At 46.1% G+C, this 26,174-nt stretch overlaps 1 protein-coding gene across 4 annotated transcripts in view; it reads left to right on the forward strand.

The window, feature by feature from the left end:
• The window catches only part of Ctl2 (Choline transporter-like 2), a 448,555-nt gene that overhangs the window by 388,357 nt on the left and 34,024 nt on the right, over positions 1-26,174 (forward strand). For 3 of the 4 annotated variants that reach the window (XM_050168529.3, XM_050168530.3, XM_055064868.2), the window contains 2 exons: positions 21,348-21,417; positions 22,534-22,678. In XM_050168529.3, the coding sequence (XP_050024486.1) occupies positions 21,348-21,417; positions 22,534-22,678 (215 nt within the window). Of the gene's footprint in view, positions 1-20,451; positions 21,323-21,347; positions 21,418-22,533; positions 22,679-26,174 lie in introns of those variants that run through there. The other variant, XM_050168532.3, reaches the window with a different exon arrangement.

Raw genomic sequence — 26,174 nt, forward strand, 5'->3', positions numbered from 1 at the left:
ACAGTTATTTAGCCTTGCAGTTCATGAACCAGAAGATACCATGAGTCTTATGGATTCTGTCCATAAACTGACGGATGAGCACAGTCGTTAGACCTTCCCACACAACTGCATCATCTAGCTTTTACAGAGTGCCTACCAAACAGCAAAACTGGGAAAACCGGGAATTCTCAGGGATGTTGAATTGTCTGGAAATACTCGGGGAAAGCTCGGGGAATTTGTGCTTCTATCAGGGCAAATTAGCTGTAATTTTATTGAAAGGGAACGAAAGTCTCGCTAATGAGGGATCGTAATGAATCGTCTTTGATGCTGTGTTGTCCACTGGAGAAGTTGCAAGTGTACAGTCGACAGATTTTCCAGGCCCCGATTTTTGAGACATGCCCTATAATTTGGATGGCTTCGCGGCACCACCACGTGCCCCATAGATTCAATGTATGGAAACGTCTGAAATTTCGGATGCAAGAATCCTTTTTGCCATAACGCTTTGCCGCAACTTTTTGCAATGACCCCCGTGATAGCCATCGCCGTTGCCATTTTATCTCGTCACCTTGAACCGGCGCTCTCGCACGCAGATCCGCTGGCAGCCATAGTCAAAACCGTGGCAACGCTAGGCCTAGCTGCTTCGACATTCCCTATTGGGAATGTCGAATTGGATCTTCTTGCCGTTCGGTGGTATGGTTTTCATTGAAAGAATTCGCCATTGTCAACAATGGCACCGACTCCGCCTTTGTAATCCTCGCGATTGGCTTCGAAACTTGGAAAGCGCGACGCGTTGCATAATGTCGTTTATTGAAACTCAGCTTCGCCTCGATACAGAAATGTGATGCAGTGAAGCGTACGAAAAGTATTGTGGTGATGCTTAAAGGGACCCTGAAACGATTTTGACTATTTTCTACAAACGTACTGAGTCGTTAGAGTAGGTCCTTGTGATCATTAATTCACACATCTAAGTGCTCCGTGTAAAGCGTGTAATTTATTATAAGGTTTTAAAAATGCACATCGCTGCCGATCGGAGCACGCTGCTCGGCGGAATTTTAAGCCGCCCCTACCCATATGACGAAAATCACCCATATGACGTCAGTGGGGCGAGCTATCCGATTGGCTGACCAGGGCGCGTGATCAATAATTTTTCCAACTTTATGGTAAACAAATGATCTTCGTAATAGTTGGAATGTTAGTTCATTTGTTTTTATAAGCAGAAAGTAACATAAAGAGAATGCACAAGAACGATTTTTCAATACAATTAAGCACTTCCGGCACACAGCAAGTGTCGTCTGCTTGTGTTACTACGTACTCCATTTTGACGAGAGCTCCGCGGTCAGAGTCGGTCTCAGTCTTTTCGCGAGCACTACGATTCGGCTTTGTTGCTTTGTGGACTGCAAACGTAGCGACTGGCAATATGTCAAGCTGCGACATCGTGTCCCTCTGAAAGGCAGCATAGAGCGAGCTGGCTGCTGCGCATCGGACTGCCGCTATCCGATCGGCGCCAGGGTTTGCGCGTTTGTGGCCGTCACTTTGCACCGGAAGATTACTAATGCAATAGCGTTTCGCGAGTCCCGTATTAGGGCAAATGCAAGCGCAAGGGTACAGGGTCTGGCCGCTTGACTGTGCCGCAACGGGATGAGCCATGGGATGAGCAGAATCGCAAATGCGAATGGTCTGCACGGTGCAGCCACCTGGTGGCACAGAGCTCAACCATACACAGTAGCAGTAACGAAGTGTATTCTTCTTTGGCTGCTGGTGTGTATTTTTCGCAGGAGTGTAATCATCAACACTTTGTTTTTATAAATGTTTAAAATGTTTTACACTTGGTTAGAGCAATATTAGCGCTTTGTTTGGCTGGTTAAGCGCTGCGCCAACAAGTGGCTGGACCGTGCAGACCGGTCAGGCCGCACGTACGTCTACGCTAAAGTTCCTTCATCAGCTTGAGTTTATGCCTCCAGTCATTTGCCGAAATGACCAGCTTGCCTGTGGTTACCGGAATACCAGACACGTTCGGCGGTACGACAGAATGCTCGCAACGCACGCTGCTTCGATAGCTCTCGCTTGGGGTCGACGGCCAAGCGGCTAGCTAGTGGAGAGGTTTCACGCCGGCGGGGGCGGGCTCCAAAACAACCGGAAGTGGACGATGTGACGTCGCATCGTGACGCGAAACCAGTGAAGGCGGAGCTTAGCCCCGATCGCTCGGCGAACGAGTTGAGGAGGAAAAGCATGACTAGGGAGGAGGGTAACTTCTAATCGCTTGTAGCTCCATTAATACGTAACGCTTCACTTAAATTGTGGTGTGAATGTTCTACTTAAGCTGTACCCTACGCATCTACAAAATTTGTCCGAACCGTTTCAGGGGCCCTTTAAGCATGGGACGGGACAATTGTCACTGGACACAGTATCTATTTCTTATACACGCATGCACATGCTGTCTCCTGTCACATTACGAGCACCGATATGCCTAATAAGTGTACTGGCAGTCCTTACGAACTTTTTTCGGACGTGCCTGTGGCGATTTGAGCCCCTTGGGGGCAGTAAAAGGCATGCATAATTTTATTGCCCGATTTTTGGCGTTGACTTTTTGGCGTTGACTTTTTGGCGTTGACTTTAAAACTCTCCAAGAGGATGCTTCACATGGTCCGTGGGGCGAACGCGCAGTGGAAGGAGGGCGAGAATGGAAAGGACCACGCATTGAGGGATGAATGAGGAAGGAAGTGTGCCGCCGCTTCTTTGAAGGAGCTTGAGTGTTTAACAAAGTGTTGGCTGACGCCAAGATGCAGGTGTCCCTCATCCAAACCAAAATAAACTCTTTAAAGCAGTGAAATGCAACATCGAGGCATTGTACTCAGGCTGAGAGTATGTCAGGACAGTTAAGGTTGACTATCCAGCTGCTGAGAGAGGATCTCACTTGTAACAAAGTTGGGGCCTCATACGGATGAGCTTGCTATCATTTGGTAGAAATAACTCATAGTCGAAAATATTTACTTCTGTATGCACCTCTTTTTATTCGTACTTGAAAATGTTTGACTCGATTCCCAATGGGCTTTACCATTTATTTTTTGAAGATATTTTATTCGCTGTGCATTTTACTAGGCCCTCCCTTCTGTTTTCTTTTTGAATAAAATACACTGCTCCTTACTATTCAAACTGCATTAAGTCATTTTTTTAATTTTTAACATGCTTACTAGAGAGTGACAGCATCAGGCGACATGGTGTCAGCCTGTCTTAGCATAAAACAAAGTATTGTGTCACTCAGGAAATTTTGAAAAGGCACTCGGGGAAAGCCTGGAAAGCTCAGGGAATTTAGAAATGTCAACTTGGTAGACACCCTGTTGTACTGAAAGCATAAACATCATCAGGAGAGTTCTTTCCCATAGGAAAGAGGATGCCTAAGCATTTATGCAATGTGTGCCTCCAGTGCCGAACCTCCTGATTCAGCTGCTTGTCTTGGACACCACAACTAAAGCATCAGGAAGAACCTGCTTGCAGGCTTAATATATAGAAATTGCGTTAGGAAAATGTTTGTATGTGAGGAGATATGGGGTCACAAATTTGAAGGAAAGCAAGGCACAGAAAAAAAGCAGTGAAATTTATCGTGTGTGATATTTTAGGCAATTATATTCATCCGTCTGTGCATATATGGAGATTCTCGTTGAAGAATATGGCAATCTTATACTGTTTAGGCTTAAATACTTATGGGCAGAAATGTGTACGGTAAAACCTCGTTAAACCGTACCCGTTTAAACAGTAGTTTCGTTTTAAAGGTAGTAATGTCAAATCCCCGACTCAGCAGCCATTGAACATAATGTGTTTTGTATCCGCATAAACCATAGCAGCCTTTTGCGTACATATCGGTTAAAATGTAGTGTTCTCACTTTTCGTCGCGCAAGCACAGCGGTGCGTCATCTCCATCGGGTCGCGCGACAGAACAACAAGCCTTAGAGATCGGAACCATGGATCAGAACAGCGGCCTCCAAGCGCCCTGTGCGTTTGTGCATGAAGCCACATTGACATCAACATCATTTCGGCGCTGTGCCAGAGAGCGTTGTGGCGTCATGCGAACAAGGACTGGCGTCGCTCGCGTCATGCCGAAGCTCGGATAAAAAAGACGCCGGGTGCTCAGCATAGAAGAAAAATTAGACATTGTTCGTGCTATCGAACATGACACGAAGTCGGCGCTGGCACGCAACAGGGATCTACTGTTGACTACAGTGTGTGGCATAAGCAGTTCCTCGGCAGCACTGCTGCAATCGCGAAGAGATGTCGGCTACGAGGTTCGACTTTTCGCCATTGTTGCCTCTGTTGTTGCCGAAGTGTCGCCTAGCAACAGTGATGAGGATGACACAGAAAGCAACAGCACGGGCGATTCAGGCCCGACAGTGGCAGAAGCTGCGCATTACGTCAGCCTCATGAATGCAATTGTGATGAGAGCAGAACCCCGCAATGAAAAAGGCGCCCCATGACATCTGCAGCGCTACCGCACCCATGCACAGAGAATATGCAACGCCAACGAGGAATCTGCTATGTGAGTGCTTGTCGAGAAGAGGGGGCTGGCTGAAAAGCTGGCTCGCAGCTTCAGTAAGTTTGAGGCTGCGGTTGTCGCTGTTAGGCCACGGTGGCATCAAACGAAAATAACACTCCTGTCATGCAAAGTGAATAAATACTGCATGTTTTTTTCCCCTTTCATTGCACTCCGAGAAGTTTCGTTTTTGACAGGTAAGTGCGCAATGTCATGCTATTTCGGTTAAACAATACTACCGTTTAGTATATATTTTTCCCGAGTTCCAGCAAAGTACGGTTTAATGAGGTTTCGGTTGTGGGAGATACGCGGTTCTCCTCCGTACTCTTGGGACAAAGGAAAGACAACACAGTAGTGCAAACAATCACAAGGGCATTTATTGCACCTTTCATAGATCAATGCCTGCTAGCCGAGTTGCTATCCCCAAGACATGCCGATGGGCGCACGACAAATCTAGAAGTCCGACTTACCGCGACCGCATTGCGAGCGAATATGTTCGCCCCATGCTGGATCCCAACGCCTGGTCGTTCGCGTGTACAGTCACGCGAATGGTGGCACGTTCGAAGGCGGCCACGCGAGACGGTCTCGCAGAAGCATGGTCGGCTCACGCGCAGGCGGCACGTCCGCTCCCGCTCGCTTCCCGAACCCAAAGAGACCAAGCGCCTTCCCTTTCGGCGCCCAAGTAACCCCGCAGCAGCGCAACACTCGCGCCATCTCCCGCACTGCGCCTCAACCACTCCGACCGCCGCGGGCGAAGCCGCCCTGCAGGAGACGAGCTATGCGGGAAAACTAGATCTCAGGGGAGGCGTGAGAGTCACGCATCCCCACATCCCCCCAACCTTAAATCACTACATATTCCGGCGAAACATTTCACACAGTCTAACATCAACACGTGCTTCGTGAACAAGGTGGTACATGCAACAGTGGCCGCGCCGGGGAAATGTCCACACGCTGTCCATAACATGCGAGCCGACTGTCCTTGGGGTACACTGCTGGCGTCCGCCGGTCACAGCAGCAGCTTTGCGACTCGACGGCACGATCCCAGGCCAGGACTCCGGAGACGACGACGCAGTAGTCGGTACGAGCAAGCGTCGCTCGCGCCGACACGCCCTGCTGGCAAGAGCCGCCGTAGCTGTCGGTGACCGCTGGCTCCTTTGTCCGCCGCCGAGGGTTGTGAGCTGGATGCAGGAGGCCGCCGAAGTAACTGGCCACAGCATCACCATCGCCTGGGGTGACTCGATCGTAGTCCGGGGCAGCAGCGCAGACGATATGCAGGTGGCAGCAAGCCAGGGGTGACTCCAATCACGCTGCGTACACTCAAAACACTCGGCAAACACTAAAGTAGTGCAAGGGAGAGGAATTCTGCATGCGCATCGCCCACGTGGTACGATGTTCAACTCGGCTAGCAAAAGATCGGGCGGCTCCTCAGATGCTAAGTTCACGTGAACGAAGCTCACTTCCTTGAGCCGAACGAGTAATTTCAATTCGTGCGAGGCTAAATAGAATGAGGGAAGCAAATTGCAACGCCTCAACGCCACGGTCCACCAGGTTGTGTCCCTCCACGTGCGACAGGCAGCTTCGTAAAGCCTTAGGCCTACATCGTCGCTACCCTGACAACAACCGGCATCCAAAAACAACACCCAAAATGGGCGCAAAACAGGCAGCCGCGAGGAGACGTTAGCTCTGTGAGGTGGTCCTACTCCGCTCGGTGCACACAGCATCCGAGTTGACGGCGCCCACCGTCCCAGACGGTGTCGGAGCGCCCGGTGCCAGGCCGCAATACCAGTCAGCCCGTCGTGGCACCCGTGGCCCGCAGCCACCCGGCTCCCAGAGCTGCGACTTCATCCGAGTCAAAGAGATAGAAGAAGCTATTTACATAAGAAATTCGGACCACCCACGAGGCTTCCGTACTCACTCGCTTCAGGCTTGCCACTGCTCCGCGGGCGCTCAGCCTCGCTCTCCCAGGATGCAGACCACGTGGCTCTCGTACCAACGAATGCCATTAAAGAAAAACACTTGCGAAAAGGCTTAGCATGTTGACATGTTCAAACACACTACAGCCACCGCCGCCTCGCTCAAGAAAGCACGCCGCCGACGCTAGCGATCAAAATCCACGCTAGGCCTACGCTTCGGTTCAAACAAAGGTCTTGAACGAAGCAACAAGCAACACTTAAAATTATCGTCCGATGCCCCAAGAGGCCCCACGTTGGGCACCAGATGTGGGAGATACGCGGTTCTCCTCCGTACTCTTGGGACAAAGGAATGACAACACAGTAGTGCAAACAATCACAAGGGCATTTATTGCACCTTTCATAGATCAATGCCTGCTAGCCGAGTTGCTATCCCCAAGACATGCCGATGGGCGCGCGACAAATCTAGAAGTCCGACTTACCGCGACCGCATTGCGAGCGAATATGTTCGCCCCATGCTGGATCCCAACGCCTGGTCGTTCACGTGTACAGTCACGCGAATGGTGGCACGTTCGAAGGCGGCGACGCGAGACGGTCTCGCAGAAGCATGGTCGGCGCACGCGCGGGCGGCACGTCCGCTCCCACTCGCTTCCCGAACCCAAAGAGACCAAGCGCCGTCCCTTTCGGCGCCCAAGTAACCCCGCAGCAGCGCGACACTCGCGCCATCTCCCGCACTGCGCCTCAACCACTCCGACCGCCGCGGGCGAAGCCGCCCTGCAGGAGACGAGCTATGCGGGAAAACTAGATCTCAGGGGAGGCGTGAGAGTCACGCATCCCCACACAGTGTACCTGGCAACTGCTCTAAAGTGACGTTTAAGCTGCGCCGAAAGGTGCTCCAAAGTGGCTTGGACCAATTGCACCACTGTGAGCTGTATTTAACAATGTTTATGTGCGATAATTGGTACCATTAGCTGTTTTCTAACTGGTTGTTTTGCATTTACATTTAGTAAATGGTTCATTACTTGACTGACAGTGATGTTGATTAGACATACCACAATATTTTGTCTGGATTGGCACACAATTTGCAGCAAGATAATACTAAACTGCATGCAAAGACAGTGTTCTGCGCAACTAACCTGCAGCAGCACTTAAAAGAGGAGCGGCCACGCTTTGTTGCTTGGCCACTGCTGCTGCAAGGTGTGTAGTGCTTCTGTGCACAGCTTATCTTTTGGCCTTCCTTAAGGGGCTGCCATGTAGGCAGTCAACACCTGAGACGAGACAAGGTACTGTCACCAATACAGATTTGTCTGCCATTGTTGAACAATAGCTGTTCTTGTTCTTCATCGACAGCAACTTACATCAACATAAAGAACACTTTCGAACAGCATACTCTCCCGACTGTCCATGGCCGTTCGTTATCGGAGCTGGATCTTCTAACAGACTTCCTTTCATGTGGCTTCCCTGCTATGCATGCAGCCTTTATGAGGTGGACTTGCACAACATCTTCCGCCAACAGTTCTGCATCGCTGCTGTTATCATCAGCTCTTGGAATAAGGCTCCACATCTTACTTTATTGTAAAAACTGCTGGCATCAGTTTTAAATAAGTGCAGCCAAAAAATGTGATGCCAAAAACAGTGCAGTAAATTTTTATTTTTTGGTTATATTGATCCCGATTGAAGGTCTTAGCTGGTGCCGACATGTTTCTATGGGCTGAAACTCTCTTTATTTCAGTCCTGAAATTGGTCCTCGCTAGATAGTTTAAACTTGACTGGTCAGCGCGCCTTGTCCTAATGGTGACCATAATGGCATCAATTAGGGGAAAATCAACAAGCTCTTGCTGTAAGCTAGGAACTAGATTTCCAACTGGAACTTTGCACAGGTTAACCTCGTTCATACATAGCAACTGAGATAAGTAAATAAATGTACTAACCGAGAAAACGTACGATCGGAAGTATCTAATAAAATTGACCAACTCAACTGTAGTTGACATCTACATAATGCCAAACATTGCTTGAATCATTGCAGCACGAGATGCGGACAGGAGGCAAGCTGGTGGGGCTTGATCAGCCCGAGATGTGCATTGTTGTTTTTACGGCTTTGGCAAGCTTACGTTTGCATTCCTTGTATTTGGCCTGGGACTGCAGCTTCTTTTAGCGGGGCGCGGGATGTTGTCGTGCCAACTCAGCGCAAATTGCTGCAGCACGAGGCGCAGATGCATGTCAAGCTGGTAGGGCCAATCCGACCTGAGATGCACATTGTCGTTTTCCTATTGTGTAGTGTTTTAAGACTGCGACAGGAAATATAAATGACATCGAGCTGGTGGACAACACCAGAATACGATGCCTACGATGCCGCCAGAGCAATACTTGACGCTCCCTTTGCCATGCCTGCACTGGGGAATGGCAGCACATTTTCGTTATCGACTATTAAAAGCATGCAGTACGCTTGCCACTACGGTCCATGCGCCGCAGTGAAACACATAAGTGAAGATTCTTATCACAATAGGGTTTGCGGTGATAGCTGAGAATGCAGTGTGGGATGAGCCAGGACATTTGCTGGTACCAGAGTAAGAAACTTAGTGCGCACCAGCGTTTTCACGCGAGACGGGTGGGCAGGTATTGTGGTGAAGCTGCTGCTCCGGGCAGCTGCTGGTCTCCATTTGTGCCCTTGCTTGTTTACATGGGATCTAGCAGCCGGAAAACATATCATATGATAAGTAGTTTACCAAGTGAGAAACCTATTGAGTGGATTAATCAGGTTGAGGTACACTCAGCAGTGGCAGAGGAAGGATCACACGAACTCCATGTGGTACTTAGATCTCTCAACAGTTTTGATGATTGTTTCTCCCAAGTGAGCTAGGTTTAATAGGTGCAAATTACCTTTGAAGCATTTGTATAGCGCTACAAAACTGTTCCTGCTCTTTCAAAGGCATCTGTTGAGTAAAAAATTGATAAGCCAGACTGCTCTAAATTTACTTGTTTATTTACCTATATGAATAGGCTTTGCCAAGAGGGGGCAGGAAAATGCAAATGAGACGAAAGAAACAAGTACAAGTAATCAACGAACAAATATCCACAAATAAAATAAATCATTATGCACTGGTTTAAGACAGATTTAAGACAATGAGCCAGGTACTACTACATTGGCTGGCAGATACAGAATCGCAAAAATATTCAGAAGGAAAGTATAAGGAAACATATGATCATTCTTTTCCAGTTTATTCAGAATTGTAAATACTTATAATGGTGTTGAGAAGGTAAATATAATGGGCCTTTCACTCAATTCTATTTATTTCTTGTCATCCCCCACTCGTAACTGGCCAATCCTGGTGATAATGGAGGGAACTTGGGCTGCTGATGAAGTGCGAAAAGGAAAAATGATTGGAATATAATCCTGGCCTTGTGACTGAATAGGTGGGGCGCAGTGGTGGACCAACAAATGTTTGGTAACGTCTGTTACGAGTAATAAAGGAATACAATAGCCCACGCCTATACAAAGCTTTTGCAGTCTTAATTTTTGTTATGGTGGTTGACAATAAGTTTGACATAAAAATGAATGCCTAAATATCCATATATGGAAACAGGATTCTAGTGGAGTGAGTATGTGTAAGCTGAGTGCGATTTCTTTCAGCTCATAGACCCTGCGCCTGAGATGTCTTGTTCTGGTGCGTCTTGCCATGCTCGAGTTTCTGCGCACGCCCTGCCTTTCCCGAGATAATTGGCGATCATGAAAACCACTTGTGCTGGTCAAGACAAGAGATGGTAAAGCTAAAATTTCCTGTTGGCATCTGCTTGTATGTGACAGGTGGCGTGAAAAAGTTTGATTATGATTATACTTATTTACATAATAATTAACACAATTAAAATTATGAATAGTTTTCTTTAAATATTAAGGTCAGGTAAATGTGCAAAATGTTCAGTAATGTAGTACGTATATCTTAATAAATACAATTCGAATTTAAAGTTGGCTAACGTGTTACTTCAACAGAAATTAGACAGCTGGAAAGACTTTCGGTATACAGTGGGCAGAAATGCCTGACCCTGAAAGGGTTAATTTTCATTTCTTTCTATTAATGACATTTGTTGTGATAGGCACCACCAGGTAGTTCGATCTAAATCTTGTTAAATAGCAACATGATTATCAGCTGTGCAAAATTTTTTGTGACAGCACAGTCGTTGGTGGAAAGTGTGATCATTGACGCAACAACAGATGTAATACACTCCTGCCCTAGGGGACACTGTGTGCGACATTACATAGCAGAGAGGAATACTTATCCGTGATAGTGAACGGCTTAAGAAATGTTAGGAAGTCCCTCTTCCATGCAACAGTGGTAACATTGCTATTGAGCATGTGTGTGCACAATATGGGCATTTGATTTGGTGCTTGAGATGATCTTTGGTATATCTTCTGAACCTGTGTAGGTGTGCTTATAGCTCCTGCAAGCTTTAGGGGCAAGTTTCATGTTTTCTCCACTGTCCCACCAGTTTTTTTCTAATTTATTTATTCATTCATTCATTTCAATACCTTCAATGCCCAAAGGCGTTACAGAAGGGAGTGGTGAAATAAAAAAGTACATTTCATAAGCGGTTAGTACATAAAATAAGCTTCAATAGCAGATTTAAATGTTGAGGCATAGAGGATGGAGACGGAGGTGGGCAGGTGATTCCATTTTTTGGCTGTCTTCGGGATGAATTAATCAGAATGCAAATGAATGAGACGAAAAGAGACGTCAACTTTTGGCAGTGGTTAGTACATGACAGATAAGTTGGTTCACTGAGTTCATTTTTCAGGTATGCATTATGAAAATTCTTGTGGAACATTGATAAAGGGAAAAATTTCCTTCGTAAAGAGAGGTCGGGAAGCTACTCTGGAAAAGCGGGAATAATTTGACCAAATGAAGTGTCCACTACTGTTTTGCACTCATTCTAGTTAAGAAATTATTGACTAGGATCCCACAAAGCACATGGATATTTAAGCTTACACCTTATAGGGGTTTTATGTAATGTTAATTTATGAGACAACGATGCCCTTGAAAAGTTGTGGCATAAATAACCTAACGTGCAATTAGCATGATTAATAACATAGCATGATTTTGCCATGAAAGGTTAGCAGTTATGTGAACTTGTAGATACTTATAAGTGGTTACTTTGACTAACCATCAGTGTAGGTTACAAGTGGACAATTCTTGAAGGATTCCTATTACTTTACACTTTTTAGCATTCAAACGCATTTGCCATGTGTTGCACCAGTTATTGATAGCATTAAGGTCAGACTGAAGTGCTGGTGAATCAGTGTCAGAAAATATTACGCAATAAATTACGCACTCGTCAGCTTATTGCCTAATAGATTATTGAACTACATTAGTCAGGTTGGTAATATAAATTAAAAATAGATGAGGTCCGAGGACTGAACCCTGCGGCACACCTGAAGTGTTTAGACATGAAGGGGAATCAAACCTAGTATCGCGCTTTCACGGCCCTTCTCATTGTTGCCTGGCCAGTGAACTTAACAGTGAGGTGTTCTCTGTCCTGGTGCACATGGTGTCCAAATGCGACAATGCTGCATCGAATTTCAGTACGGCAGCATTGTTGTGGCTCACCAGCAGCTGCACCACGCCGTTCGTCCGAATGGCTGTGAAAGGACACAGGCTTCAGGTTGTGGTACAGTATTGCCATCAAGTCACCTGGTTATGTCCTCCACGTGGTACCACGTGCTGCTGTCAGTGAGCACTTTGTTTCATCGTTTCTTACCTATATCCATGCCGCTCGTTCACATCAGTTGGATTGTTCATAAAAGTCATTCAGTCGTTGTTACCGTCGTTGTGGTGTTGCTACCGATTCAGAATTGCAAATATTGCATGCACACGTGCACATACACACAGATATATAATGGAATAATAGATATAACGAAGTAAATAATATTCCTTTGAAACCTTCAAATCCCCATAGAGATCCATGTACTTAAAGCCTAATTTTAACGAAGTGAAATTGTTCTGCCAATCGCTATAACAAACTAGATTCATCTCCGAAACAAAAAAATATCCGACTGTTGCATGCTGATTACATCGCTTTCCACGGGGTTCAGCACTCATTTGCTGTGGCAATTCAAAACTGCCGTGGGAAACACATACGTTGAATATGTCATTGAGCAATACTGGCCTTTCAGTGCCTTGCGTAGCTGCACACCTGTGAGCATCAGCTCACCATCACCCAGTGTTTTCCTTCCTCCATGCTATCGCACTTTTCCACTGACTTTGTGTGTGCCTGGCTGCGCGAGCTCAGGGTTGCCAGATTGGGCTACTTTTTGTCCGAGTTGGCGTCAGAATTTTCTTTTTAGCTATGTGGCTATTTTTGGGCTACATCTTTTTTCTTTGTAAAAAAAAAGTAAGAATAGTTAAGCACAAATGAAAAGCATGCTGGAATCAAAATGCAGACGACAGCAGGATAAAGAAATGGAGCGTGTCTGCTACAAAGTCAAAATTTGCAAGTTCTATGTTAGAGAACACATATGCATGTCAAAAAGTCAAGGATCGCGGCCTTTTGATAATTTTAATTAAGAAAGCTGGCCTCAAGAAACATGTCTCCATACGCGAACTAACGCTACCTGTGCGCCTGCGAACATCGACTGTTGCTGTCTCCACATGGGAGCTTTCGGCGTCCTACTCTTTAAGCATAAGATGCTTTTAGCTCCCGTTGACGATGTGCCGTGGGTGACCTCGGCGCCAGAACCCGAGCTGAACCTAACCGAAATTTGCCGAATTTTCTGCCTGCCGCATGGCGCCTACATGGCAATTCGCTTGGACCCTTCCTGCCCAAATTGCCCCTGCTCCAACGCCAACGTAGAACATATCCTCTTCCGTTGCCCTACAGCCACCACAGCCATCCATTCCCTACACAACTCCAAACCCACCTCCTATCTTTGCTATCACTATCCATATCAAATGCTGCCGTCGAACGAGTGTTGAGCCAGGTCTCGATCATTAAAACCGGCCTTCGAAATAGAATGTCGAACCAGACATTGGTAACGCTCTTCCACGCGAAGTTTGGCCTGGCCAGGAACGGAGACTGCTGCAAGGATTTTAAACCGGGCCAAGAATTTTTGTCCCGTTTCAGCTTTGACATTTTGTATGGACCAAGCAGTTCCACTTCGGAATAAGCTTGTGATGCTTAATCATAGCATACTTTTTTATGTCTATGTATTGTGTAGATTTTGTACCAACCGCCATCTATTGTATTAGGCTTGGTCTTGCAATTTTTTGTAGTTTTTCGTTTAGTGCATTGTGTGGTATTAAGCGAAATAATCATGAGCTGTAAGCTAGTAATAATACTGAATGCCTGAATGCATGCCATTGCTTAGCACGTTTATTGTGCGGTGCTATTTGTGTTGTGTTGTCCTTTTCGTGATTTTTTGGTGCTCTGGGAAAAATAAAACAGTGCATTTGCAATGAAGACCGCATTTGCCTTATCATGAATTTGCCTGCATTTCTGCACTTCTTGCACTTGTGCAACGTCAGTTTTCCGCGCCGCATGGCCTCCATCACGATGCGCGCAGAGGTCATGCGTGGTCATGCGTGAAAAAATTAATATGTAAGTATTCTTGCCGAAAATTAATTCAATATTCTTCAGAAATGACTTCATAAAAAGACAAATATTTTTGGCTACTTTTGGGCTACCCAAAAGTTTCGCTTTTGGCTACCTGCGGTTGGAGCAATCTGGTAACCCTGCACGAGCTGTGCCACGCGGGAGACACACACTTGAGATCACGAGAAGAAGGAAGGAGAAGCGAAGAAAGCAAAACAAAAGATACGCCAATAGCTAACCGGAAGTCAAGTGATCCAAAGCCTAGGTGACAAGTAGATGCCAACTCTGTAAATATTACTATTGACAACTCTCTACTAGAATATACTCCGTGTTTTAAATACCTTGGCGTAATCTTTGATAGACACCTGCACTGGCAAAACCATTTATTAGCAGTAGGGGCAAAGGTTGCATCGGGTTGCTGTAAACTGCTTCAAGCACATGACTTTTTTGACACGAGTACATTACGTATTTTATATTTCTCTTGTATCTATAGTCATCTCTCATACTGTCTGGAATCATGGGGATGGACCTACAATAGTTATCTCCAGCCAATCAGAAAATTGCAGAAGCGATCATTATGAATCATAACGCAATCTAAGCAGGATCACCTTAGCAAGCCATTATTCCACGACCTACGGATATTACCCTTCGATTCACTACGCCTCCTAAAAACAGCAACTGTCGTAAACAGTATCGTAAGAAACAACCACCCCTTCCACATCTCCCTCTTCCATACATCATCGCGTACTACCAGAAATGTATTATTAGGCAACTTTAATCTACCGCCCACGCAGAACGTTTACGGAGAACGCCGGCTCTCTTTCACTGGTGTTCAGATATGGAATACTCTTCCACAAGAAATAAAATACGCTCAAAATTTTGCACTTACAGCTAAAAAATTCTTTCAGCGCATGCATTAAACATGTTAAAAGACATCTATCTGCTATTTGCACCCCATTTATTATTGTAATATAACATGCACAATGTTTTTGAATTGAAGCATCTGTTCCTTGTTATGCTTTCTTTTTGTCATTAGTATTATGTATATATCCCCCTCTTCGCTCTTCCAAGTTTTTATTGTACATGTGACGAAGTGTCTGCATTATAGAATTTCATTTCTTGGACCCATAACTAGCCTATGGCTGGCTACGGGTCCAAACAGTACTGGACACACTTTTATTGTGTTTTCAAGGATAAATAAAGAATTTGAAGGCGCGGGTGCTTTGAAATAAGGAATGCGCAGAACAGATTGCCCTTGTATAAGCATGGAGAGGCAACGCAGATCAAGGGCAGACGTTGCTGTAGATGCTTTGGGTTATATCAATGTTGCGCTTACATGACTCATGATTGTGCCTCAATAACTTTGTCAGTTTGATAGCAAAGTAAATAGTAGGAAAGGTCTGCTAGGAGTGAGTTCATTGCAGAGCATCCTTCTCTGGCTTTGACTGAGCAAACGAGGATTTTTATTTCTCTATAATAGGAAAATGAACTTGCATCGGTATATAGATACAGTGGAACCCTGGGTTATACATTCCCGGGTTTTACGACAGATTAGCATAGTCCCAGCGAAGTCCCCGTAGAAGCAATGCATTAAAAACCCCGGTTATACAATGCAACTTTATGCCTGACCCACATTATACGACAACCCTCACGAAGCGCGAGACGGAATGGCGGACCAAAGAAAAGTGCCGCAGGTCTCTTTCCTCGCTCCGTCTCTCCGCATGCGGAGCGCTTGACACCGCTCGGCCGGTTCGCTCCCTGCCTCGTCTCATCGTTTGTTTCTTTCTCCCCACCAGCAGCCGCCCGTGACGCTCGCTATGCTGAAATATCGCTTTTTCTTCTCCACAATCACTTTCTCGCTCTCTTCTCGGTGGCGTCTCCTCTCGTCGCATTGGGGAAGAGTTTCTCTCCTTCCACTTTCCCAGCAGCAGATCGCCGACAAGGTAGCGTGGACTAGGTTTATCGCACCTGTTCTTCGTCGTAATCCTAGCGACCAGCGTTCAGCGGAGGTTTCGAGTTGTGTGGAGCAATGCGACGCACGATGTCCCGAAAGCAGACAGTTCTGTCGCTCGGCGATAGGCGATAAGCTAAATATTATCGCGGAAGCGGAAAAGCGGCATGGAGCCACGAAAGCCAACATTGCCCGGGACCTTAAGATACCCGAATCTTCGCTTAAGACGATCCTGGCAAACAAAGCGGTGATATTGCAGAATGCAAACAAGTTCGGGCACAAGTGGAAAGCGGCAACGTTGCGATCTGCGGCGATGTGTCGCTGGATGACGCCATCGAGGAGGCTTTGCCTAGTGCCGACACCGCTTCGACATCAGACGAGGACAACGACAACGCCACAGATGCCGTGCCTGTGCCTACCACGTTCGCCGAGGTGCTACGGCATCCAGAACTTCATCTGTTCACGCGATGCCGCAGAGGACCTCCTTTTGGACGTTCTCATGGTTCACGGATCAAACAAGGTCCAAAAGGAACTTACCAACTTTTTTTAAAGTTCGTGCCAGCTGGCGGGAATCGTGGCATTGGGCAATGCAGTGCCGTAAAGGTTCATTTGAATAAAGCATGATTGGTACCTGTACTGCAGCATTAATTCTTATCGCATTTACTTTTTTGGTAATTTGTGTTTCCACACCATGCAGAGTATGCTAGTAGTTTACATTGAAGTTTGTCGTAAATCCATCGCGTGAAATAAGTAGTATTTTTATAGGCATAATTTATGTTCGGATTTTACGACGGCCGCATTTTACGACGCTTTTTCGCGGTCCCGAGAAAGTCGTATAATCAGGGTTCCGCTGTATATATATCGCTTTTTCGCCTTTAATTCATCAACTGCATTGTGAGTTGTTCCGACGTATTATTCCGTCAGCAAAATTGTATGGCATATAATTATCGCACAAATGGCGAGGTTGTTGCGAGCTCCCCAATTAACAGCATGCAGAGGTCTCTCAAAGAAGCTTGAGAGGCATCTGCACTTAACTTTATATAACTTTATATAATATACCAGTGGCCAGTATACTTAGAAGATCAACAGAAAATAGCTTTTGACTGGAATAGCAATCACTCGTCATATGAGCAGTCAGGGTGATCGTCATGCCAAGGGTCGAGTCAGACTGCATGAATACGAGGCTGATTGACATCGCAGTTGCGGAGAGGCGTGGTTTGCCTGCCGGCAAGGAGATAGCGTCGGACACTCAGAAGAAACATTCGGGAAAGATAATAACCATGTAAGAGGTTGTATATAATCTATGATAACCATATCTAAGGAGTCCGAAGAGTTTCCGCCACATTTTGCACAGATGCGCTCTCGGCAAAGGTCGAGTCCCCGTTGGCGGTATAGGTTATACGCACTTCTCCACACATTAGATACGCAGATTCTACCAATGAATATACGGTGGTCAGTTGAAACCGCGCCAACAACGTATGGCTAGTCGTGCGCATGGAGCATTGCTCGTCTCAGCGAACGAACATTGTGAAGATGAAATCGTGCGAAAATATTTGAAGAAAGCAAAGAAAGAAAACGGGCAGTGGGCAGGATACGTGGAGAATGAGAATGCTCTCAATTTTTTTGAGCGAGAACTTATGATAATCAACGTACGTGTCCAATTCAGACAGGAGTGCAGACACACATCGAGGCTAAAAAAAAAAAGAACTTAGCACAATTAAAGGCAAGGGTTTGATATGGGTGTCACATGGCGTATTTTCGATCGCAGTCAAGCCCGATTATCTAAATCAATTTTTCGAAAGCGAGACTATGCTTTTACTGTACATGGTGCTGTTGTGCTGGCATCTACCCTATTTACTCGCATAATTATCGCACTTCTCTGTAACAAAAATTGATGCTAATTCAGGGGTGCGATCATTAAACAGGTTAAATTTCCCGAAAAAAAAAAAAAATTTTTTTTTTTCATTTTGCATTTGCTGCGGGATGACAACAGGTCAACAAATAGGCGGCTGCTGCTGTATGTAGTGCGGGACACCAAAACAAATATGGCGGGCGGCGGAGAGCAAGCCGAACGCGCCGAACGCGATTTTTTTTCTTCTCGGGAGTACATTACGTGCATTAAAACAGTTTCTTCTGTATCTGTAATGAATAATATCGTTAATATCGGCAAAGTTGCGGCAATAACGTAGCCATGTCCACTTTGAGTGGTCAGAAACAGATGGGCGCGCTTAGCTGCCAGTGACCTAAAAACACATGGCGGGCATGCTGCGGAAACTGCGGAATTTGTCTTCACTACTATCCTAATACGGTACGTTTCCGCTAAGGGTGGGCCAATATCTTAGCTGTGTTACAAGCGTCGGCGTATGAATAGGGTACACTTCTAACCTATCAGTGTAACCGTGCCTGCTATCGTTGCCGCTTGCGGTTTGTTGCGTGCCCAAGAGTGCAGACGAGAAGAATCGAAAGGTGCCTTTTTTGTTGTTGTTGTTGTTGTTGACCACAACCATTATAAAGCCTACACATAATAAAAGCAAGTGTGGTTGTAGTTTCTTTTTGTCATGGAAGTGCGGAAAGTGGTGAAACGAATGGAATGGGGCATCTGTTAAGAATGTTTGGTGCGTGCAGACCACTTGGTTTGTCTTGAAGAGTCGTTCGCGTAGCATTTGACAGATGGTATGCGCGATCCTTATTAGCTAGACTTGGCACACGACATATCACTGCAGCAAGTTCGGGGTGCGATCATTACGCGGGAAATTTTTAAAAAATCTAATTTTGATGACAAAATACAGGGGTGCGATCATTACGCGGGTGCGATCATTATGCGAGTAAATATGGTATATGTCAATCGATATCATTTTTTATGTCACTTGGAGACCACAGAACTTGGAGTATTTCCTTGCAGGCTCGCTTGCATATAAGTGCATTATCAACCATGAGGTCAATTCGCCTCTAGAGAAGCCACTTTGCATCAAAGTCCAGGCAAATATATGGCTGGCTGGAGCGCCAAACGCGTTGAGTGTGAGCTCATCACGCGCATGCGAGCTGTTCTGTATGCTATTGTATTAGCTGGAGCAAATGGTTTAGCTGGTATGGCTGACTCTACAATTGAGTCTGCCGCAGATTTTTTTAATGTTGTTCGTAATTGTACATTACGTAGTGGCCCCTTTCCACTTTCAAGATGCTTCGCCACTTAACGGTAAAGCTAACTTCATGCAGTGATGCTGCTGGTGCAAAACCTGCTCATGCTACCGACTCTAGTGAACATCTCGTAAGTTATTCTTATTCACGCAGTAAATCATGTCGATAAAACGATAAAGTTTCTCTGGTGTTTAAGACCAAATTTTGCAATGCTCTTTAGACTCTTGTGGGCTTTTGTGTGGGTAACGGCTGCAGCATTTAAATGGTGATTAATTATGACAAGTAAAATGATATTTTAAGTTGTGATAGGAGCAGGTTGCTCTCTTGTCTTTCCAATGTGCAGACAAGCACTGATGGTGACTGGGATGCAGCTATACACCTTTTCCAAAAAGAAAGTAAAACTCCAATTAGGAAAAGAAAATTTGCTTAGCCAGAATGCGCATCAAAATCGTAGAAATGCTCCCGGCCAGACTTCAAGGTAAGTGCAAGTGTGTCAAGTTTTACATAAAACCGGTCAAGCAATAGCATTTTGCTTCTGCAATGAGAATTGTGCGGAAACAGCTGACGTAGTTTCGATGTTGTTCTGCATAACCAGCCAATTCTAGCACAAAAGTCATATAGCATCATATATATATCAGAAAGAACATTCAGGTGCCAAAACTGGAAAATCAAGAAGGACTGCAGAAACACATACATGGTTCATACACACTGGTTGAAAATAAGGAACGCCGGATAAACTTTATCTCTTCATTAACATGATTGAGCCCGCCAATAAGAATGCCCCAACCAGATGAGGAGGCTTTGCATCAGCAGCACCACTGCACTGAAGGAAACTGTCTCTCTGCACACTATGAAGGTTTGTATGCACTGTCTAGGCACACGCACACACAAAAACGGGCCATCACTGAGACGAAAAAGTCAAACAGAACACACACAGCCAACACTAGGCGCTCGAATAATCTAAAAAGGAATTTGAACGAGGACGTCTGCCGACGAAGCCTCTAATACGCGTCGACTAAGGTGCCGCGATATTTCGGCGTAAAATTTTCTGTCACATCCTTTGTTTTTTCTCTCTCTCTTTCACCACTTCACCTCCTCTCTCGACCTCAAGTGTGCGCGAAAAACTGCCTCCCACGGCACGCTTTGCGGCTACGTGCAGCGGTGTGAAGGATTAGTGCATTTCTGCACTAAACAAAGTGCACTTCTGCAAGCCATGCAGGCAGGCGCAGTGGCGTGCGGCTTTTGAGATCTCCCCAGTGCAATCTTGGGGGTCATGCGCACGTTGCGCCATGCTGCGCGGCTACGTGCAGCAGTGCGAAAAATTTGGCCATTCACTTCACTCTCTTTACGGCACGCCGCGCATGCAGCCACTGCTGGGCCTTGCCTCTGAGACCTCCGGGCACAATCTCGACGTCATTCCCAGGCTGTGCATTCACTTCTCCCTATCCCTGCGATGCACCACATGGGCTAGCAGCTGGGCATGGCCTCAGAGATCGCACTGGCATTGGTGCAGTCTTGCAGACAACGAGCCAGCCAAGCCAAGCCTGCGTGGCAAATTTCCCTTGCCTCCTCAACCGCGACGTGCTGCTCGACCGCGACAAGCCAAGTGGAAAGCAGGCGCAAGAGACCATCACGATGGAACAGAAGGCAGCTATCTAAAGGCTGTCGCGTCGGGTGTTAAGTCGCATGTTGCACACCGAAGATTCTTTTGTTGTTTTATTCAAATTTCGTCGCATGCATGGCCATGTAGCAATTTTGCAGGCTGCAAAGCAGTCTTCTTATTTCCATGTTTACAACTGTGCACGCTATTGCAATAAACTGCAATAATGTATATAACGAAGTAATGGATATAACAAAGTAATTTCAGCTGCCCCTTCAACTTCGTTATAATGCAGTTCAAGTGTATTGGATTTACACAAACATAGTGGTCAACCTGGTAACACTTTGCAGATCCCATAGAATGCTGCGTAGCCAGCTGCCTGCAATAAACTTCACATAGCGTCGATTCCCACAGTGCGTGGGATCTGTAGAATTTTCATTTATTTAACTCGAAATTAGCAATTGTGTATTACTGAGAATGCTCTCATTATCACGAAATCAGCCAGTAACGTTGGTGGGCCAGCTGCTTTCAATGACGCCGCATGACAACAGTTTGTCATGCAGCATCAGAGCAAGCAATGTTTTGCTGTGTTTGCCAACGTTTTCTTACTGTGTTCAAGAAGTGCTTCAGGCACCCTTTAATATTGCTCTGCTGCCCGTGCAGGTGCTGCAAGTGCTGTTTCTGGTGCCTCGAGAAGTTTCTGAAGTTCTTGAACAAGAATGCCTACATCATGGTATGAATTCTCACTGTGGCCATTATAGCAAAGTGTCCTGTTTACCACAATTGGTTGAATGCAGTGTTGAAGGTTTTTACTTCTTGCATGTGAGTGCTTACACAGAAAGGTGCAACCGTACCCTAATGCTCGTGACCCATATTTCTTGTTTGTTGTTCGAATAGAATTGGACGCTGATAGGTTGTCCAAAATTTGCGCATATGTCAGCACATGCATCAAAAGGTGCTTGTGTGCATGTTTATGGCAGTTGACATTGTGTGCTTGTTTCACTGTAAATGCATCTGCTGACTTGTGTATGCCTCGGTTAACACTTTCTTTGACTGCACATTTACAAACTGCTACTTGATATAAAGGATTGGAAACAAAGTGTTAAACAATGGATGGCTTGGCGTACGGAGCATATTTACTATTTTGCAACTGCCCAAAGCAAACAGTCTGAAAAAGTGGTGAGCTTGGTCACTTGCTGATGAATTGTGGCACAGCAAAAGACGAGGGACAACAGAGTGTCGATGTTGCTTCCGTCATCCCTTGTCTACTGCTGCACCACATTTCTGGTAATTAATCATGTACCAACTAGCCATGTTTTATGGCACTTGCTGATGCATTGGGTAGAGTGTTTCTTTGATTCTTATTGCACGTATTTTCACACTAATTTCTGTTGAGATTGGATCTGTGCCTTATACTCTGCTGCGGCTTTGTTGCACAGTGTAATACAGTCAACTTCCATTAATTTGACCTGGTCGGTACACCATCATTTTGGTCAGATTTGACAGATTAAATTAAGAGGGTGGACTATCTGTTTTCTACCATTCACTTCTGCAAAATGATTGAAGATAGTGTGCTATTATTTGGTCTTAATAGATTCTTGATGTAGCACAATGCAAACCATTTTGTTGTGTCCCCCTTTAGAATCATGCTGTGATTGTTGATAAAGTCCTAAAAAAAAGGCATCATGTGATGAGCACGAGCAGAGTCTTTGCCAGAAGATAACATCTCTTCAGTAAGACACCTACTAGTGCCTCCAAACTGTAAACATCGGTACACAGCATTGCATGTCATTCTGATGCTTGCTTTGGGGAATGAAGTTAAATGTTTCATTGGCTCTTTTGTCTGCAGATTGCTATTTATGGCAAGAACTTCTGCAGTTCTGCCAAGGAGGCTTTCAAGTTGCTCATGCGCAACGTTGTGCGGGTTGTTGTGCTGGACAAAGTCACTGACCTGTTACTGCTTGTTGGAAAACTCGTCATTGTTGGCATTGTTGGTAAGCACTATTTTGTGGCAGTAGAATTGATGGTGGAGTGAGCAATGATGGCGTGAGCACAGAAGCGAGAAACCCAGGAGTGCTGTGACGTGGGAGCCTGCGTGCTGTGAGATGTCTGAAGCTTTGAACAAATCCTCTTGCTACAGTCGTGCAAACAACAAAGGAGAACAGGTCATAGCACTGGAGCACAATGGTGCAGAGTGCTCAGTGCGAGCTAAGCCTAGATAACAAATCAGTTTCGCCCAAAAAGCTAAGCATCAATTGCGATAGAAAATTAGTAGGCAGCTATACGAAGTAAGGATAGTAGTTTTATCAGCCGTGTAAACTTGGAAACATTCGCTTACTAACAGAGTTAAAGGGAAGCTGAAACACTTTTAGAAAAAAATGAGTTCCCTGCGGCATTCTACAGTTTTGAGTCCAGTGAACACGAATATCTCGTTTAAAAAAGGCGGAAACAAACGCAAGCGGCTGTTTTTTGCAAGAAAACGCGCACCAGCGCCTCAGGGCATCGTGCGAACGCCGCTGTTGCCCGTGATTGGTCGGGACCGCTTTGACGTCATTCACGGGGATTGCCGGTCGGCGTCGCCGTTTCAGAGCGTAGCACGCTGTTCTATTCTGGCTTCACAGCTGAGTTGTAAGCATTATGGAACGTTCTTGCTTTCTCGGAGAGCTTGTATTTTCGCCGTACATGTTCGAACCGATAGCAGATACAGAAAACGATGGCGGCAACGGGGGCAACGACGATGTTGAGTGTGCCAACAGCGAGAGCGTTGTGTGCACCTTCTCGCGCGTTGGAAATCTTAGCTGGTGCATATGTCTTTTCATGTAGCTGCACGTTCCAATGACGGGAGAAAAAACGCACTAAAGTGTCGCTGGGAACTTGCTGCTGGAAGAATGCCGAAGCACTAACATCTCATTAGATTGTAAACACAGGTGCAGTTTCGCGATGTCATGCACCTTGCCGCTGCTTGTCTAAAGTTCCGTGGTTTTTTGCATGTTGATACACGATCGCGAACATAAGTGCCGCGTTTGGCTGCTTCAAACTCTTCGATTGGTGATGGTAGTGGAACAGGTTCATCAGGGGCTCGGTTTTCAAGGTGCGCTGCTAGAACCTGAAAGAATGCAAGGCATGGATGTCATGAATTTCAGCATATCATGCATATCAGCAAACATGAAAACCGTTGGATTACTTACAGTAATTGAAATACTTTTTCAGTAATTTATGTGATGGATTAGTTGTCTAGTGATTTAGTAATGTGAATTATTTGGTGTCTGTAATTTCATGGCTAAAGTAATTTATTAATTGCGTTAAATATGCACCAGTAAGCTGTGTACGGCGCCAGAACGTTGGTAGTGTCGTGAGGTGTTGTGGAGGCACATGGGGGGTAGGGCATGAAATGTTGGCAAGTGTATATTACCTTGAAAAAAGGTTGGCGCCCCTTTATACTTTGCTTTTTGCTTCTTGGTTGCATGACAACTTTTTGGAAGCAATCGTAAAGTAATACCACAACTTTTTTGAAAGCGGTAATTGGTAATGTAATTCAAATCAATGAGCGTATAAGAAAGTAATGAGTAATGTATTATATTTACTTTCAAATAATAATTTTGCCATGCGTGATGCATGGCTAGTTAAAGGCAAGAAAACATTTTTTGTCCAGCAGCAATGCCTGTATTGGGCTAGACCACGTCGAACGCTGGCAAGTTCGATATCTCACAACGTTACTTCATTATTTGAGCCCGTTCGCCTTGCCACGGGTGCGGCTGTGCCGACGCTCGTTTCTGCGGCATTTCGCTGCTGGTAGCAAGCTGTGAGTGCGAAATCTACGGAATGAAGTTTTTACACGCCGAGTTCAACTACTCTAACGCAAGCATGAAAATATTACCGTAACGCCTTATTTCGTGCGATTTGAACCCGAATGCTGAACAGCTAAACCTGCGGGCACTGCGTGGTAGGACGAATAGCAAATATCACTGAATGCGCAAGCGTACTCCCGGCCAGTTATTTCACCGTACCAAAACAGCGTCGAACAAACAGCCGTAGTACAGTGTTCCGTGACCTAGCGGAGTGGAAAAACAGGAAATGAACAGGATGAAAATGCAAGCACTTTGCACGCATGTGCATATTCCCGGCTGTGCCTCCACCTCGCTTCGTCATAGGCCACTTTAAGGCCGTTTGTTCGACACTCAGGTAATCATCCGTTTCAAAAATTCCCCGTGTGCACATTAAAACCCTTACCTCACCCTTTCTCCACTTGGCGAAGGCCGCTCTTGGAAGTGGCGAGGTGTTTCTCTTGTGGGAGAATATAGACGGAACAACGCCGGCCTTCAGTCGCGCCGATTTAATTGGAATACCGATTGCCCGCATCGTTGTCAAGCTCCGATGATAATCACTGTCGCAGAAATGGTCCGAACACAGCACAGTTGATTTCGTCGGCAAGAAATTATCTCTCTACAGCGCACGGACCCACTGCGCTGCAAGTTTCTTGTCCTTTGGGAGCATGTGAAACACCACATCGTCTCGCCCGCCTGTGTTCGCCCAGCCAAATGCTGCACAGAACGAGGGCATGTTGGGCACCCTTGACTGTAGGCCCTCGCGCAGCACAGAAAGGAAGCACAGTTCACGAAAATCGCAAAAGAAAACAAACATGAGCGGCGGCAGATCTCTCGTAGCGTCGTTTAGTAAAGTGCAGGACGGAAAGAAACATGCCAGCACATGCCAGCACGCCGGTCCGCCAGTATGGTCCCCGGGAATGACGTCACTCTCGCCGGTTCTCTCCTCCAGCTGCCTCCTCACCCGGCGCTCCGGGAAGCAACGGGGGCATGTCCGCGAGGGGGATTTAGAAAGTGATTTCTGCCCCTTGTATTGACAATACAAAGAAAAAATTTCAGAACCGTAAATTAATAGGTCTGTTCTTCCCAACCCCAGCAATTCATAGAAATTGAAAACCGTTTCAGCTTCCCTTTAACAAGCGTGGTGTCAGCGCGCACTAGGAAACATGAACACATCACACTCCATGAGTGCAGACACTCGCTGCAAAAATGCTGGACGCTGGTGTGAGCAAGCGCAGAAGCAGCAGCGGGCGTAGTGACCTTGGTGCAGTCTATCGCTTCAACGCAAAAGTGGCGAGAACACAGTGCACAAAAGCATAGAAGGTCTGCAGGTCGCTTTCAAGGTACGGCACATGCGATTGCACGCGTCCATGCAAAGCATGCATGTTTGGTAGAGTCGAAGCTGCCTCCTTCCCTCCCACACTTCCTCCCAACTTTCCTCTATATATGGCATGCGAGATTGAGCCGTGATTGTCAGTTCCCCTTGCACCCGGTTGCAAAATGCACCGTTGCTGCCGGAGCCAAACGCCGCCACCCCCCCCCCCCCTCCCTCCTTCACATTCCCCCACGGCCTTTCGTGCAAATGAAGACAGTGCATTTGCTGTCCGCTTTCTCCCTTTGCAAGCGCTTGATTGAGCAGCGATCACCAGCTCACCCTCGCACGTTT

Source organism: Dermacentor andersoni, chromosome 1 (genome assembly GCF_023375885.2).
Source record: "Dermacentor andersoni chromosome 1, qqDerAnde1_hic_scaffold, whole genome shotgun sequence".
Classification (NCBI taxonomy): Eukaryota; Metazoa; Arthropoda; class Arachnida; order Ixodida; family Ixodidae; genus Dermacentor; species Dermacentor andersoni.